The sequence below is a fragment of the Gracilinanus agilis genome, chromosome 5, assembly GCF_016433145.1.
Source record: "Gracilinanus agilis isolate LMUSP501 chromosome 5, AgileGrace, whole genome shotgun sequence".
Taxonomy (NCBI): domain Eukaryota; kingdom Metazoa; phylum Chordata; class Mammalia; order Didelphimorphia; family Didelphidae; genus Gracilinanus; species Gracilinanus agilis.
Window position 1 is genome coordinate 290186327 of NC_058134.1, and position 15905 is coordinate 290202231.

General features: G+C 45.2%; 2 protein-coding genes across 10 annotated transcripts in view; one reads left to right on the plus strand and one right to left on the minus strand.

Moving 5' to 3' along the window:
* Positions 1 to 597, plus strand: part of TMDD1 (transmembrane and death domain 1) — a 9148-nt gene extending 8551 nt beyond the window's left edge. The window contains exon 4 of the mRNA XM_044678282.1: positions 10 to 597. Coding sequence (XP_044534217.1) covers positions 10 to 595 — 586 coding nt within the window. The 3' untranslated portion in view covers positions 596 to 597. The remainder of the gene's footprint in view (positions 1 to 9) is intronic.
* A 5549-nt stretch (positions 598 to 6146) lies between these two features.
* Positions 6147 to 15905, minus strand: part of SCN8A (sodium voltage-gated channel alpha subunit 8) — a 133702-nt gene continuing 123943 nt past the window's right edge. For all 9 annotated transcript variants that reach the window (XM_044678706.1, XM_044678704.1, XM_044678700.1 and 6 more), the window contains 4 exons: positions 15669 to 15806; positions 14066 to 14170; positions 11135 to 11405; positions 6147 to 8982 (listed from right to left, as the gene is read on the minus strand). In XM_044678706.1, coding sequence (XP_044534641.1) covers positions 7835 to 8982; positions 11135 to 11405; positions 14066 to 14170; positions 15669 to 15806 — 1662 coding nt within the window. In that variant the 3' untranslated portion in view covers positions 6147 to 7834. The remainder of the gene's footprint in view (positions 8983 to 11134; positions 11406 to 14065; positions 14171 to 15668; positions 15807 to 15905) is intronic.

Consider the following 15905-nt stretch of genomic DNA (forward strand, 5'->3'; position numbering starts at 1 on the left):
CCGGGAGCCGGAGGCCACCCAGGACAAGGACGGCGGCTGTCGGAAGGAGCTGGCCAGCTGGCTGGCGGCCGAGGCGCCCACCCTGGCGTGGGACCGGGTGGCCCGGGCTCTGCGGCGCTGCGGCCGGCCGGACATGGCCCGGGAGCTGGCCAAGGGCCTGCATCAAGAAGCCACCCTGGAGCTGCGGAATTTCGCGCAGCCCTACCAGCGTGCTGCCGCCGCCGCCGAGGCCGCTGAGGCCGCCCAGCGGCCACCTGGGCAGTCCCTGCAGCCCCGCGCCATCCCTCCCGACTGGGACGCCTGGGACACCTGGGACGCACTGGAGCTGATCGTGGAGAGACTGCCCCAAGCCCCCTACCCGGGCAGCCCAGTGGGCTGGCTCGTGCCCTTGAGCCTCGGCTTCATCTTGGGCTTCCTGGGCGCCCTGGGCATCGGACTGCTCGTTGTCCTCCTCACGTTGTGGGTCACGGGGGGCGACGGAGACGGCAAGGAGGCGGAGGGGGAGAGGCCTGAGAGCCCGGACGGAGACACTGTGGCCCTATTGGGGCCCATTGACCCCCGCTGCCTGTGGGAAATAAAGACTCTTCCCGAGTAAAAGGCTTCTTGGTGTCCGGCCACGTCCGAGGCCCATTGCAGAAGGGACACAACCCAGACCAAAGGAACAAGTAGACACACTCGGTGCATTTGGTGTTCTGGCTCAGTTTCCCAATCCATAAAATAGTGATACTAAATAGTAGTGGGATGTTGTGATCTAGAACAAATACAAAAGAATCTCTCTCAATCAATCAATCAGTCTCAATCTCTCTCTCTCCCTCTCTCTGTCTCTCTGCTGTCTCATCATCTGGCCAATGTTTGGATGATTTAGAAGCTCTTCCTCTTGTCCTTGGTGAATTGAGGCACAAAAAAATCAGGCAGCCTCCCAGCAAAAGCCCCTCCTCACTGGCCTCGGCTCATCCTGCATGCTCTAGTTGCAGCCTCCGCCCCCTCCCCCCAGGAGATGAGAGCTCCAGACTCTGGGTCTGCCCCCTCCCTCTAGCCACAAGTACTGAGGATGCTGGGACTCCGGGCTGGGAGCATGGAGTTGAGGGCAGCAAGCAGAAAATGAAAGAGGTACTTACAGGTCTGTGACAAAGGCCATCTGGCAATAGGCTGCTGGGGGCAGAGATTGGCATTGTGGATGGAGAATGGATTTCACTGGCATTAGGATCTAGGCCAGTGAGGAAACTCCCTCTACCAATGCAGGTTAACAACTCCTCTGGCAACTGTCATGGATAGAATAAGAGACTTACCCATGGTCACCCAGACAGTATTCATGTATCCAACCCAGGTCTTCCTGAATTTGAGGCTGGTGGCAAAAAATCTTTACCTCATCTCTTCTTGTGATTATCACAACCACCCAGGAAAGTAGGAACTCAACCCATTTTACAGATAGTGCCCATGGTTGCAGAGCTAAGTTGGTGACTCAGCCAGAATTGGAAACCAAATCCTATTATAGGATTTTAGAGAAGGAAAAAACCTTGGGACCCACCTCACCCAACCCCTTTATTTTACAGATAAGGAACCTGAACCCCAGAGAAAAGAAACGAGGTAGTTATTGAAGGTCTCCCCAGAAGTTAGTGGCAGTCAGAACAAGAATCCAGAAATTCTGCCTCCAGTTTTCCCTCTCCTACTTTTCCTATGGGATGCTGTAGTCTTATTTGGCTGTCACTGCTATAAATATAAGGGTGCAGGGTGAGTTCTCTCCTTCCTTTCTTCCTCAACTGGCTGGGCAAGATCCTAGCTCTTGACTCTAGATAATTCTCCTTCTGACCTTTCCCAAACAGGCACATTAGTGTGTGTGTGTGTGGGGGGGGGGGAGGGACAGACAGACAGAGAGGGGAAAGACAGAGAGAGACATAGAGAAAGAGAATGAGAGAGACAGGTACAGAGACAGAGAAGAGAGAGAATAAGGCTGAATGCCTGGAAGTCCCAAGGTCTCAGCTCCTCAGAAGCTGGCTCAGTCTAAGGGGCCAAGGCCAGTTTCTCCAACAGAAACCTCATCACATGAGGCTACTCCTCGCCTAGAGATCTGTGAACTCGAGGGTGGCCTCCTGACGGCACCTGCCTCTTCTAGGTGGATCCTGATTGGAACCTCCTCCTCCCCTCCCTCCAAGGCTAGCAAAGGGGCTCTGCTGCGGGAGATGGAGGTTGACAGCAATGAGAATGACAGGCCGATCCAAGAGGAGAGTTGAAAACAAGATTGACGTAACCCTTTATTGCAAATTCTAAAGTAAAAAGGTGTACAGTACAAAGTAAAATCAAAATTTCAGACTCGAATCTTCCAACCCACTATACATTCTCATGTCTCAAGCATGCCTGCCTTTCTCCGCATAAACGGAACAGGGAACAAGCCAAGAGGGTGGGGGAAGGGGATACAGCAAGGAAAACAATACAGACTGTCTAGTTATCACCAACTCTGGAAGCAAGTGAAAAGAAAGCCATTTTCTCAACCTGCTGTTCTGATGCTAAGAAGCGGGGGTGGTTGGAGCAGTGCAATTTAAAATGGCTCTCATAATAGCAGCATTTATGGTACTGTTTCATCTTCCTCAGTTCAAGAATAGTAATAATAATAATAATAATAGTAATAATAATACTTTTTGCTCTTTCCCAATGCCTTTGCCTCATGGACCTCAAAGCGCTTTACAGACATTTAGTTAAAGCCTCACAACACCCCTGTGAGGTAGGTCAGTATTATTATCCCCATTTTACAGATGGAGAAACTGAGGCACGGAGAGGTTAAGTGACTTGCCCAAGGCCACAGAACGAGCCAGTGGAAGGAGCTAAGGATGGAATCCAGGAGTCCTGTCCCTTTGCTGAAACCACTGGGTCACACTCCCCTTTACCTATGTCCTACGCAGGCGCGCACGCACACACACACAGACATACGTGCACACACATACATGCACACCCACACCCACCCGGAGCTTCTCAACAACCTCTCCGTTCAGCAGCAGCAGTGGGAGCCCCAGGAGATCGGCCTGACTTTGGAGGAGCGTGGCTGGCTCCCTTTTGAAAAGGAAGACCAAGGCAACCAGAGGCTGAGTACTTGTTCCATTCTGGTGCAAACCTGGCTTTCTCTCCCCCATCCTGACCCGATTTCCCTGCTGTGCTGGTCAGTTGTAGCCAGTTTCCTCAGGGAGTGTGAGTAGGTGCAGTGAGTAGGGTGAGGTTTTGGAAAATGGACAAAGCTTTTTGCAAAAAACTTTGGGCACTGGAAAAAAAGTAGGCAACATGGTTGAAGATGCTCAGGACTCAAGTCATAAGCGATGGCAGAGGTGCCCCCACTGTGGGGCTGGAGGGCCAGGGAGGGTTAGGTGGCTAGGAGAAGAGAGCACGAGTTGGCTTTGTGAATGGATCTGCCATCTACCTCCTTTCCAAACTGCAGCTTCCCGAGCTGAACCCAAAGCACTTGTTTTTGCTACCAAGTGTTTCCAGACTTGGCCTACAAGAGGGATGCCTTTCACCTCGCTGATGCAGAGCTTATAAATGGGAGTGCTTTGTTTTCGGAACCAGCCCCATTTCTGTCCAGTGGCAGAAGCAGTGGTGGCCGGGGGTCAGTGTATTGCATAGCAGAGCAGATAGGGAGGCTATTGGGAGATGTGCCCACTGAAGACGGGGGCACTTTCTTCTTTACGTAAGAGGGAAAGCAGCTGAGACCAAACCAGCAGGACCAATGCCAGCATCACCTTTGAGAAACACAGCCAGGGAGCTTGGTAGGTTTTCCCTGGGCCAGGGGGCTCTGGACCAAGATCCAGTGGGGTGAGGGAAGGTGTCTGAGTCCAGTCCATGTTTTTCCCTCAAATCTTCCCATGCTCCTCCCCATCAAAGCAGAGCTTTCCAAGAGACTTTCTGACCTTCTTCCCCCTTCCCAAATCAAATTCGCTAACAACATCTCATCTCCCAGCCCCAAACCAGAACTCAAGAATTGGGACAGTCAAGCAACAGACACACACCAAGACGAACGTCCCTTGTACAGTAAAAAGGGTAATTTTTATTGTTTCCTTTTGGCTTATGATAGTGACGTATTTGATCACACCTGCCTCAGAGCAGCATTGGTCTCCATGCAGTCGCTAATACACTCGCTCGCCTTTCTGTATTGGTCTTTTACAGGCTTACAGTTGTTTCAGCAGAAAAAGAAAGGACTTTGGGCAAAGTAAACCCAGGGCTTCTGCTTAATTCTCCTACATGGCCTCCCCATGCCAAACGGGGGCATTCAGCAAGGATTGAGAGCAGCTCATCTGGATTTGATCAGGTTTCTTGCTACCTACTCCTCCCCCGACTCCCATCTTGCCCTCTCCTGGGCATGGAATTCCTTAAAAGCAACCACAGTTGGAAGGAAAGAAGGGGAGTGGAAAGGAGGGGAGGAGGGTTGGGAGGGGAGAGGTGGCACAAATCCACCACCAACTGCAATGGCGGCTGCTGCTGCTGCTGCTGCTGCTCATGGCTTTGGCTTTGCTTTTTTAAATGGACAGCATCATGTGTCTGTTTGCTTTTTGTCCTCTTTTAAAGGCGGATTCCCAAGTATAAATACTGCACCAAGGACCTGGCTACAAAAAATAAATATTTATATTATATTTATATATCTATTTATAATATATATATATATGCACGCAGTGGTACTGTGGATGCTGCTGCTTTCCTGATTGGCATTTTGAGTTTTTGGCAAAGGATTGCCACTTTCCTGCCCAGGGAAGACATACAAAAATGTCAGTAGTAATTCTCTCAGTTCAGTGCCCATTCTCTGTGGGTGTAAACTGCTGGTGATGGTGTCATTTGCTACCAAAAGGAGTGGGGAGTAAGGTTGGGGGGGGGGGCTAGAGGAGGGCAAGGAGGGTCAGAATTATGATTATTGTCATCTTTTAAACAAGAAAAAAAGAGGATGAAATTTCAAATGACAAAGGGAATGACCTGTTCCCTGGGAAGCTGGTGGAGGGATGTCAGATACCAAGGCCCACATGGTAATGAGGAGGAAGCCCATTGGATTAGGAATGGGGCATTTGGGCAAGGGAAAAACATCAAATTTCAGGAAAAATCTCATTATTATGCTCTAGTAGCTTAATGACATCATTAGCATGAGCCCTCCAGGTACCCGCTGGATATTACAGCTCTGTTGCCCCTCTCAATTGCCTTAGAAACAATTAGGAAGTTTAGCCAAATCTTGCATAGAAGTGGTTAGAATTTATTGCACATTGGAACAAAAATAAATGGGGTTTTTTTTTGCCACTTTGGAAAAGATCGTTAGCAATAAAAAATTTTTTGTCTGTCTGTCTGGTTTGGGGATGTACATTGGCTGACAGCATCTAAGACCTAAGAAGAAAGAAAAGTATAAAAAATAAAAATAAACATGACAATGGCATAAGCCAGAAGCCATTTCCTAGTTAATTTAGTTACTCCTTTGTATTTACAAAAGGCATGCCGATAAAAGAAAAGGATGATATATTACAGTATTTATAATTCTCTTAAAAAGTTGAACCACACGTCTCAGCTTTTGTTTGTGCTGTTTACAATGTAGCCTGTACATATGGAGGTGATTATACAACCTAGTGGGCGGGAGGCTAACTGGTGGATAAAAATGACTTCCCACTCTTGTGTCTGGCTAGAGTATGACAGATAGATAGCCCTGCCGATGACGCTGCTGGAGCTGGCCTGGGACAACTGAATAGAGCTCATTGTTCCAAGGTCCGGCCTGGTGGAGCGCTCTGCTTACTGATTGGCTGTGGTTTGGTCTATGCAAAAACAAGCCAGTTAAATTTTGAAATGACAGCCTAAGTGCTTCTATTGCAAGGCAGGTTGGTGGATATGTTTTGGGGGGACTTTTTCCCCTTTCTCTGGTTCCCAAAGGTTCTATTTGATTTGGTCCACACCTTAAGATTTCTTTCCCTCTTTTCTTTCATTGACACGTTTGGCCGCAGCATCTCAGTTTTAAAATCAAAAGTCAGCACAATGAGAAACCATGGGACTGGGCCATTCTTTCCTTAAACAGGAAATGGAAAAGGATTTTTTTGGGGGGGTAAGGGGGGAGCAGGAAGAAGGGGGAGAAAGACTCATTCCAAGGGTGGGGTAACCCTGCCCTAAAATTGCACACTAGTGGAAACGGACAGCGGGAATAGAGTTAGCTAAATAAATGGACATCAGAAAACTGGCAGAAATCAAATGTGCTGGAAGAAATGACAGCTTCCTGGAGTACAGTTATGAAAAAACCCTTTCTCATCAAGAGTGCTGCAGAAAAGAAACCAAATGAAATTAGGCGAAAAGGGGGCTCCGTCTCCACCTTGGGACTACTCGACTGCAAAGGTCAGCGACGGTCCCAGAACAGTCCCATTGCTTCTGTCCACCCTGTTCCAGGGAGCAGTGAGAACCCCTGTCTGGTGGAAAATGTTCTGGAAGCAAAGAAAAGGTCATGCAGAGAGCCAGGCTGGATGTTACCACGCCACTGCAGAAGAGCCAAAAGACCGGGATAGAATAGCTGAACCCCCTCCCTCCATCTACTCCTTCCAGAGGAAGCAAGGATGCAGAAGGACATGATGCTAAGTGAAGTAAGCGTTCCTTAGCCCCCAGCCATGGGTTGGTTCCAGTTCCCCAAATCACCAAGAGATACTGTGCTACTCCCGATAGCATTTTTATCTCTATCCAAAGGAAAGTCTATTCTCCAGGGTGAAGGCTGAATAATCATCGTAAATATTGCAAGATACAAATGAACTGGTTCTGTTTGTTTTCGTAAGCCCTAGGATTTGGTTTTACAGTGATGTTTTTAATACAAGCCATTCGGTATCAGTGTCCTCATGAGTAGGACATAGAGCAGCATTTAGTAGTTCGTTTTTAAAATGTGCAACAATGGCCGTATGTCAGCAATGTCTGATAACATAAACACGAGAATCGATTTCGGTCTGCTTGTCGGTTTGGTGGTGGTTTTGCTTTTGGTGGTTGTTTTTTTACCTGGGAAGTGTACGAAAGACTTTTAAGAACTGATACGGAATTGTAGTGGGCGTGGACATCTTACCGTTTTCTCCCAATACAGTGGCCGGTGCAGGGCTGGGTCCTGTCCCAAGGATGACCCAGTGCAGTGGACAGGTCATTGGTGTCCTGTGGTGTATGGTTCTCATGCATGACTTCTGATCACAGCATGCCATCATGCAAATCATTTCTACGCATTGAACGAGCACAATGTTTGGAATTGGCCTGAGCAAGTCCTCCTTAGCCTGAAGAAACCTGGTTGTCTTTCCCCTCCCATCTCCAAACCATGTGAAGCCCATGTGAAGAAGATGCGGTTAATACCAAAGAAACTGACAATTAAATGACATGGGCTAAATGTGTTTTCTTTTCTTTCTTTTTTTTTAGCTGCTTAACTAATGTAAGAATGCAAATATAGTTTGCATGAACAAACAAACTTTTAAAGTGGTGCTTTCTGCTTCTGAGAATCAACAGAATGAGAAAATAAAACCTGTCTGGCTGCAACAGAAACCTGCCGGTCCCAGCAGCCTATTATTTACTGTGTTCTGTCTTTGTTTCCTCTTGGTTTTGTCCTAAGGTTGCATTGACTGATGTGAAAACATGCAGTAACCACCTGCCCAAGCATTAGGAAATCCATGTGTCCACAGAGAAGGGTCCTTTGCCTCTGGCAGGTCACTGCTCAAGACGCGACCTCATTATAGGGGAAGCGGACTACGTCTGGTGTAGATCTCTGGGGAAGGGTCTCCGCAGCTGTTCTGCACTGACAATAATCAGGAAGTTTGTAAACAATCTTTCACGTTCAAGTTTTAAATCTGTACAATAGATGCTTTTTTTGCTTTTTCCTCTAACACTTGGATTCCCTGACCTCTTTTTGTCTTTTGGCTCTTTCCCTTCTTCCTTCTTCCGCACGCTCTTGTTTCTCCTTTTCAGGCTTCGTTACGCTGTCATAGGATGGGAGGGAGGCTGTAGAAGGGGTCCCCTCTTTCTTCTCCCGGTGTGTGACCCCATTCTCCAGTTTATTGGAGGTTAGCTTTCGGCTGATGAAGCCTCGCCTGGCTAAATGTCCCCGATAGGCGCGCTGAAGGACCACTGCCGACACGTCTTCCTGCTTGCGTCGCAGTGTGGTGGTGATGGGCTCATAAGACATTTTGGAAGGATTGGATGCTACGAACCTCTCTTCCATCTGCTGCCGAAGGACATCTAACTCTCCGCTGTCCCCAAGGACCCTCTTCGTAAAGGCAAAAAGGATGTCCAGGCAGTGGATGCGATCCCCACTTACCATTGGCAGATCCATAGCAATGAGCTCAATGGTGTTGGGCTTTGGGACACGAAGTGGGTGCTCTAAAGCATCAGCAAAGTCTGCCAGTTTACAATACTCAATAAATTGGGTGGCATCGGGGTCAAACTTCTCCCATATCTCATAGAAGGTCTCAAAGTCATCCTCACTCAGAGGGTCTGCACTCTCCTCTGTGGCTACACTGAAGTTCTCCAAGATAATGGCAATATACATATTGACCACAATTAGGAAGGAGATGATGATGTAGCTGACAAAGAAGAAGATCCCTACGGAGGGGTTCCCACAGTCTCCCTTAAAGCCGCTGCCCGGGTGCTCCTTGTCCAGGCTACAGTCAGGTGGGCGGTTCAATATGGGAAGCAGGAGACCATCCCAGCCGGCTGAGGTGGTGATTTGAAACAGGCAGATCATGCTATTGCCAAATGTCTCAAAGTTGAACATGTCATCGATGCCAGCTTCGTGTTTGACATAGGCAAAGTTAGACATCCCAAAGATGGAGAAGATGAACATGACTAAGAAGAGTAAAAGGCCAATGTTGAAAAGGGCTGGCAAGGACATCATTAAGGCAAAGAGGAGGGTACGGATCCCTTTGGCTCCTTTGATGAGACGCAAGATGCGTCCAATTCGGGCCAATCGGATGACTCGGAATAGAGTTGGGGACACAAAATATTTCTCTATTATATCAGCTAGGAACATTCCTAGGGAAAAAGCATAGAAGAAGATAAGTTAGAATATGAACATGCTCTAGCCCTGATCTCCTGCTTAGGCCCCTTTATCCCTAAAGAAACTATGGAGTATAAGCTCACTGATCAGCCCAATTTCCCCAGTCTCCTTAGAGAAAATATTCTCCAATTTCTCAGAGGTTAAAAATCATAGGACCAACTCAGTAAAATTTTCAAAGCGTCTCTCCTATAAGGAGTTGGAAACGAATGTCAAGTTTACCACGTTCATATTTAGAACATATGTGAGAGATGAAAAAAAAAAAACAACACATGGGAATGAAATGGCATCCTTAGGTTTAAAGGGCTCAGTCCTGTATAAACTAAATTCCTATAACTAAGATATCAACATGGCACCACAATTAAAAGTAAAAAATGCCCATATGTTGTCAAAAGAGCTAAAGTGGACTGACAAAAATGTGTGAAAGGGTCTTCTTCCCATCACGTTTGGCCTGGGTAAAACCCTGACTAGAGTTCACTGGTGTACAGAACTGGTAATGGTAGAGAAGTTAGGAGAGAAAAGAAAGCTGAGATGGTGAAAAAATTGGAACACCAAACTTGCATGGAAAAATTGGTTTTTGAGAAGCTTTCTCACAGAGGAGGCTAAATTACTTTCTATTTCTTCCAAAGATTAAATGAACAGGTAGAAGTTTCACCTCAGACATGAGGGATTTGAAATTAGAACAACTCTCCCAAGGAACTGAATCATGAAATGTGTTAACGAGGCAGGCTGTGAAATTCTTTCTGGAGACGATTAAAAACAGGAGAGAACATTTTCTTTTAAGAATACCCAGCAGAAGGCAGAAGCCTAAGGATTCTGTGAAGCATTCAAGAAAGCTGGATGTGATCCATGCCCAATGAATATATCTAATATAATCTCATTGTCCACAGCTCACATCCAAGATTTCTCCTAAGCCCTATTTTTTCCCCTTTTAAACCTGTATCTTCTGTCTTAGTATCAATTTTAAGACAGAAGAGCAGCAAGGGATAGGCAATTGGGGTTAAGTGACTTGCCCAGGTTTGTAAACAGCTAGGAAGTGACTTAGGGCATATTTGAACTCAGGTCCTCCCAACACCAGACTTGGTGCTCTAGCCACTGCTCCATCTGAACTCTTGGGCAGATTTACAGGGTATCTGGTCATTGGGAGTCCATTCAATTTGGATTTTTATTTTCAGGGAAGACAGAGGTCAAAATTGGAAAAACAAGCTAGCTTCAGGGTTACTTGAGAAGGCAGATACAGAATTACAACACTCTCTGCTGTTCCTAAGACAACATTCCCTTTACTTATAGTACCAAGAAAAGATGAGATAAGTAATAATGACCAACAGTCCCAAAAGTGGATGGGTTAAGGAATGCCCACAAATTGTCCCAACTCACATGTCAGCAGGACACCAGGAAAACCCTCAAATGTCTTCTGGTGTGGAATCACTCTGAGAGCAAGGGTTCAAGGTCAAATCTGGACTGAACCAAGGCAGCTTGCCCATCTTCTTATGTTGAAAACCTCCAGTGGGAGGACAATATACTCAGTAATCTCATCCTTCTCTATGTCAGCTTATACTTCACACATAAGCATAAAGCCACTTATACTCCAGGATTTTTTTTCCTGGATTTTCCTCATCATTATTTTTTAAAAACTCTTATCTTCTATCTTAGAATCAATGTTGTGTATTGGTTCTAAGGTTGAAAAGCAATAAGGGCTAGTAAATAGGGTTAAGTGACTTGCCCAGGGTCACATAGTTAGGAAATGTCTGAGGCCAGATTTGAACCCAGGACCTCCTATCTGTAGGCCTGGCTCTTCATCCACTGAGCCATCTTGAGCTGTCCCCTCCTCACCATTCTTTAAAACTAAAAATTTCTGACCAAAAATTTTCCCTTTTCATATTTCCCTCATTATTTTAAATAAATAATTTGATGATATCTGTTTTTCCTTCCTTATTAGACTGCTGTGTTCTTTGAGAGAAAAGACCAAGTCTTATTTTTTCCTTATACCTAAACCCTTAATACAGAGCTTGGTCATCTCTCTCATGGATACTAATGGGTTACTTGTTGATTACATGTAATGTAGGCTGAGAGGATGGTCCAGATCCCCTTAATGCCAGGAGCCCTCCCATCTCCATCCCTCCAGCTCACCTACAATGGAGAGGATGACCACCACAAAGTCAAAGATGTTCCAGCCAATGGTAAAGTAGTAGTGACGCAAAGCAAACATCTTGAGCACACACTCGCAGGTGAAGAAGATGACAAAGACCAGATTGATCCAATAGAGGATGTTCTCCATCTGCTTGCTCTGGGTGTCTGTCTCCACCATCATTGTCACCATGTTGAGACAGATGAGCATCATGATCACAATATCAAAAGCTTGTTGAGTTACAAAATCAAAGACGACGCCTTGGATGTTGTTCTGGGAAAATATGGAGAGAAGGACAGACACAAAGATTCAGGAAGGACTTTCGAAAGCAAAGGGGGCATTCAGCCATCATACTCTACTAAGCCAACAATGCTCCCTTTTGTTTTACAGCGGTCTCCACTGGCATCCTGCTGGATGAATGCCATGTCTTAGGACTTCTAACTTCGTCTGGCTGCAAACACTTCATTTATACCCACTGACCCCATTCATAATTCCCAGTATCACATGCAGAACCTCAGAGCTGGAAGGGACCTCCATGGACATCTAGTCCAATCCATACCTGAAAAGAATTGCTCCTATAACACATTGAACAAATTGTTATCCAGCCTTTGCTTGAAATCTTTTAGGGAAGGAGAACCCACTAACTTCTGAGGCAGCCAGTCTGACTGGTTTGACCCTCTGTGGCTAACTAGTAGAAATCTCATTTGTTTTCAAGGCAACAGTCTTTCTCTAGGTCAAACTTTCCTTGTCTCTTCAGAGTATCCTCATATGGTGTACATAGATTTGGGATTCTTCTTGCCTGTTCTGATTGTCTTCCCCCCAGCCACTCTCTAGCTAACTGACATTCCCTCATCCTCTTTGTCTCTGTCTCAGAGCATCTGAGTTGGAAAGGCCCTCAGAAGCTACTCAGCTCTGTCTGTACTTGAACAAAATCCTTTCACAAGTGGCCCAACAAGTCATCCACCCTTTACCTCTAGAGACCTCTAGAGAAGAAGTCATTACCTCCCAAACAGGCCCTTTCAGTTTCTGCACAGTTGCAAGCTGTGAGAAAGTTTTCCTTTTATTGAGCTGAAAGTTGGTTCTCTGACTCTAACCACTTAACTCCTTGAGGTCAAACAGAACAAGTTTTCTGTCTTCCACTTGCTAGTCCTTCAAATACTTAAAGTGGTCATCTTGTGCTTGCTAAGTCTTCTCTTCTCTAGGCTAAACATCCCTTGATCCTTCAAAAGGTCTTTCTTCAGCACCGTCTCTAGTCTCTTCTTCATCCTGGTCACCATTTTCTGGACAGTCTCCATCTTGTTAATGTCCTTTTTTTTTTTTTAAATAATGTATTTTAAAAATCTTTTCTCATTGTTAATGTTCTTTCTAAAATATAGCCTCAAGAATCTCACACTACAGACATTTTCTAGCTGTGTGACCCTGGGCAAGTTATTTAATCCCAAATGCCTTAAATCCTTACCACTCTTCTGCCTTGGAACCAATACTTAGTATCAGTTCTAAGGGTTCAAAACAAAAAAAATTCTAAAGTTAAATCTTCAGAGGTAGTCTGCTCATGAAGAGGGCAGTGGGATTTGCCTCCTTTCTTTGGCTCAGTGCTCTCTTAGTGACATTAGATTTAAATTTGCTCATCCTACTGGCCCCTACCACACTAGCCTAAAAGAACACAGACATCTACCTGAAGAACATATATTCTGGTTCATCCTCTTCTTTCAGCCCCAGACACAACTTCTACAGATGTCAAATGGGGGAGGGCAGAAAAGGAGCTAAAACAATCTTTATCATGGAAAGTTAAATCTTAATTACTTTGTGTCAGGAACCTCTTTGGTAGTCCGGTGAATTCTATGAACTCCTTCTCAGAATTAGGTTTTTAAATGCATAAAATACAGAGGATTCCAAAGAAACCAGTTATACCAACATTTCATTATGAAAATGTCTTTAAATAAACAAAAAAATCCCAAACAACCGAGTTCATGGATCCCAGGTTAAGTTAAAGCATCTAGAACAACAGTTATGGCTATGGCGACTTTAATAAAAAGGGACTGTTGGGTGATCCCCCTTTTTTTAATTAAAAAAATTTTAATTTCCAAATTGCTTGCTGAACTCTTTATCCCTCTGACCTTCACAGCAGAGTGGGTATCTGTTGGAGGAGAAGCAACATGGAAGGTCCTGACTACAGGCAATCTTCTTGGATGTTGTTTGCCTTAGTGATATGGCCCAAAAACACTGACTCACGCTAACAGCTTTGATTTTTTTTTTTTTTAGGATCCATGCCTTCTGTCTTAGAATCAATACTATGTATTGGTTCCAAGGCAGAAGAGCAGTGAGGGCTAGGCAATGGGGATTAAGCGACTTGCCCAGAATCGCACAGCTAGAAAGTGTCTGAGGCCACATTGAACCCCTTCAGACTTCAGGTCTAGCTCTCTATCCACTAAACCATTTCAGCACCCTAAGAACTTTGATTTTAACCCTAGAGGTTAAATCAGCAGAGGCCTAAGCCAGCTTCCTATTCTGCTGCTCTCTGTGCCTTTCCTGAATGGTTGGACATGAAATCTCTGCTAATTTCAAAATATGCTCTGTAAAGATCGAAACTTGCTTGGTGGAGAAAAGCTGAGAAGGCAGTAACTAAAAAAAGATGTATTTCAGATTCGTTCTCCCTGCCAATTCTTGCTCATTCAAACCCTTGGTCTCCCCAGGCTCTTTGCCAGTTATGGTTAACATGACAACTCTATGCTCCTTTATCGTATTCCCCCAACCACTGAGTGAAAGGCCCAGTCATTGTTAGATCCTCACCCATAGGTCTTCTGGATGGCTTGATTCAGTGGGGAAGAGAGGGGCAGGAGAGAAATCATTTACCCTTTTCCTTACTTCCCAATACCTAGGATGCTCCTCCCAACCAGCAATGCCATCTTGCCCTTAGCTCTCAGAATACTTACCAGGGGCCTAGGGATGGGTTTCTGGGGTTTCTTTGAGCCCAGCTTCTTCATGGCATTGTAGTATTTTTTCTGTTCTTCAGTCATAAAGATGTCCTGACCTCCAAAGTAAAGGAAGGAAAGAGAGGAAGAGCCATTACAACTTGTGCTCGAATACTTTTATTCTTCTTTCAATCTCCTCCCAGTGTAGTTCCAAGGGACAGGGTCAAAGTGAAGTAGTCCTGGGGCAAAGACCTTGTTTAGAGAAAGTCTGGGGATCTAGCTTGGTCTGCCCTTCATTTCCAGCCTAGAGAAGCCTATCGATTTCTAAAACTTTTCGATACTTTCAGGAGGAATGACTTGAGGGAGATGACCCTTATTGACCCTTACCTTCTGTCTTAGTTCTTAAAATCCATACTAAGTATTGATTCTAAGAGTGGCAAGGGCTAGGAAATTGGGGTCAAGAGACTTGTCTAGCATCACATAGCTTGAAAGTACCCAAGATTGGATTTGAACCCAGGTCCTCCAGACTGTAGACCTGGCTGTCTTATCCTGAGCCACTTTGCTGCTCCTGGTAAAGACTTTTAAAATAGGTATAAACATTTTCACAACCACAGAAGTCTATCTTGGACATGCCACCCCTTCCAAGAAGCACATAGAATAAAAAGTGAAAACCCATTAAAACAAAATTCATTCTAAAGCCCTTAAGACTTTCAAATCATGGTCAATGTCCCACTTATTTCAGATAACATTTAATACCAAAAAAACCAGATTTTAACAAAATAAGAGAAATAAGATAAGAATAAATAAATAAATGACCGACCAAACAAATAAATAAATAAACAAGCAAATAAACAAACAAACAAATAAATAAATAAATGGAAAATAAGAGAAACCCTAAGAATTTTTGTATTTGAAGTTGGCTTATGGAATGAATGACAGTCTTCCATACAAGACAGAAATAAGTGGTCCATAGTTATCAAGACTAAATGAAACAAAGGGCAGTTGGGTGACTCAGTGGAATACAAGACAGGCCTGGGGACAGGAATGTGACCTCAGAAACTTCCTAGCTATATGACCTTGGGCAAGTCACTTAACTCCAACTGCCCAGGCCTTACTGCTCTTCTGCCCTGGAACCAACAGTACTGATTCTAAGAGAGAAGACAAGGGATTAAAAAAAAAAAAAGAATAAACAAAATGCCTCAAACCTTATAACAGTAATTCACAGTGCCTGGCACATAGTAGGCACTTAATGAAAACTTTTTGACTGATTGATTCAGTTCCTAGTCCTCTCTTATCACCCCTTTCTCCCAGAATAGCTCTCTCTGGTTCTGACAATGGGAAAATAAGTAACGCAAGTGCTCAAGAGCTGACAAGAGAAGGGAGGAGAAACAGAAAACTTGGAGAATCCCCAGGCAGCAAAATTAGCCCTGAAACACACAAAATGAGTGTTGACAACAAGGCCACTGAAGACTGAAAGCTACCATAGAAGGGGCTTGAGGTCCCAGGCTGAGGCTGCCACTGCCCTCCCCCCGCACACACACACAAACACCCCCCCCCCCACACACACACACCCTGGAAAGCTGGCAGGGACGGCTAGGGATGGGGTAGGGGAGGGGGGACCTATCTTTTTCTTTTGTTGATTGAAGTTGTCAATGATGACACCAATAAACAGGTTCAGGGTGAAGAAGGAGCCAAAGATGATGAAGATGACGAAGTAGATATACATGTAGATGTTGTCCTCATATTTCGGCTGTTGTTCAGGCTGCCACAAGACAAGAGAAACAATCCCATCTGCAAGTGTATGTGTGCGTGTGTGCGTGTGTGCGTGTGTGCGTGCGTGCGTGCGCGTGTGTGTGTGTGT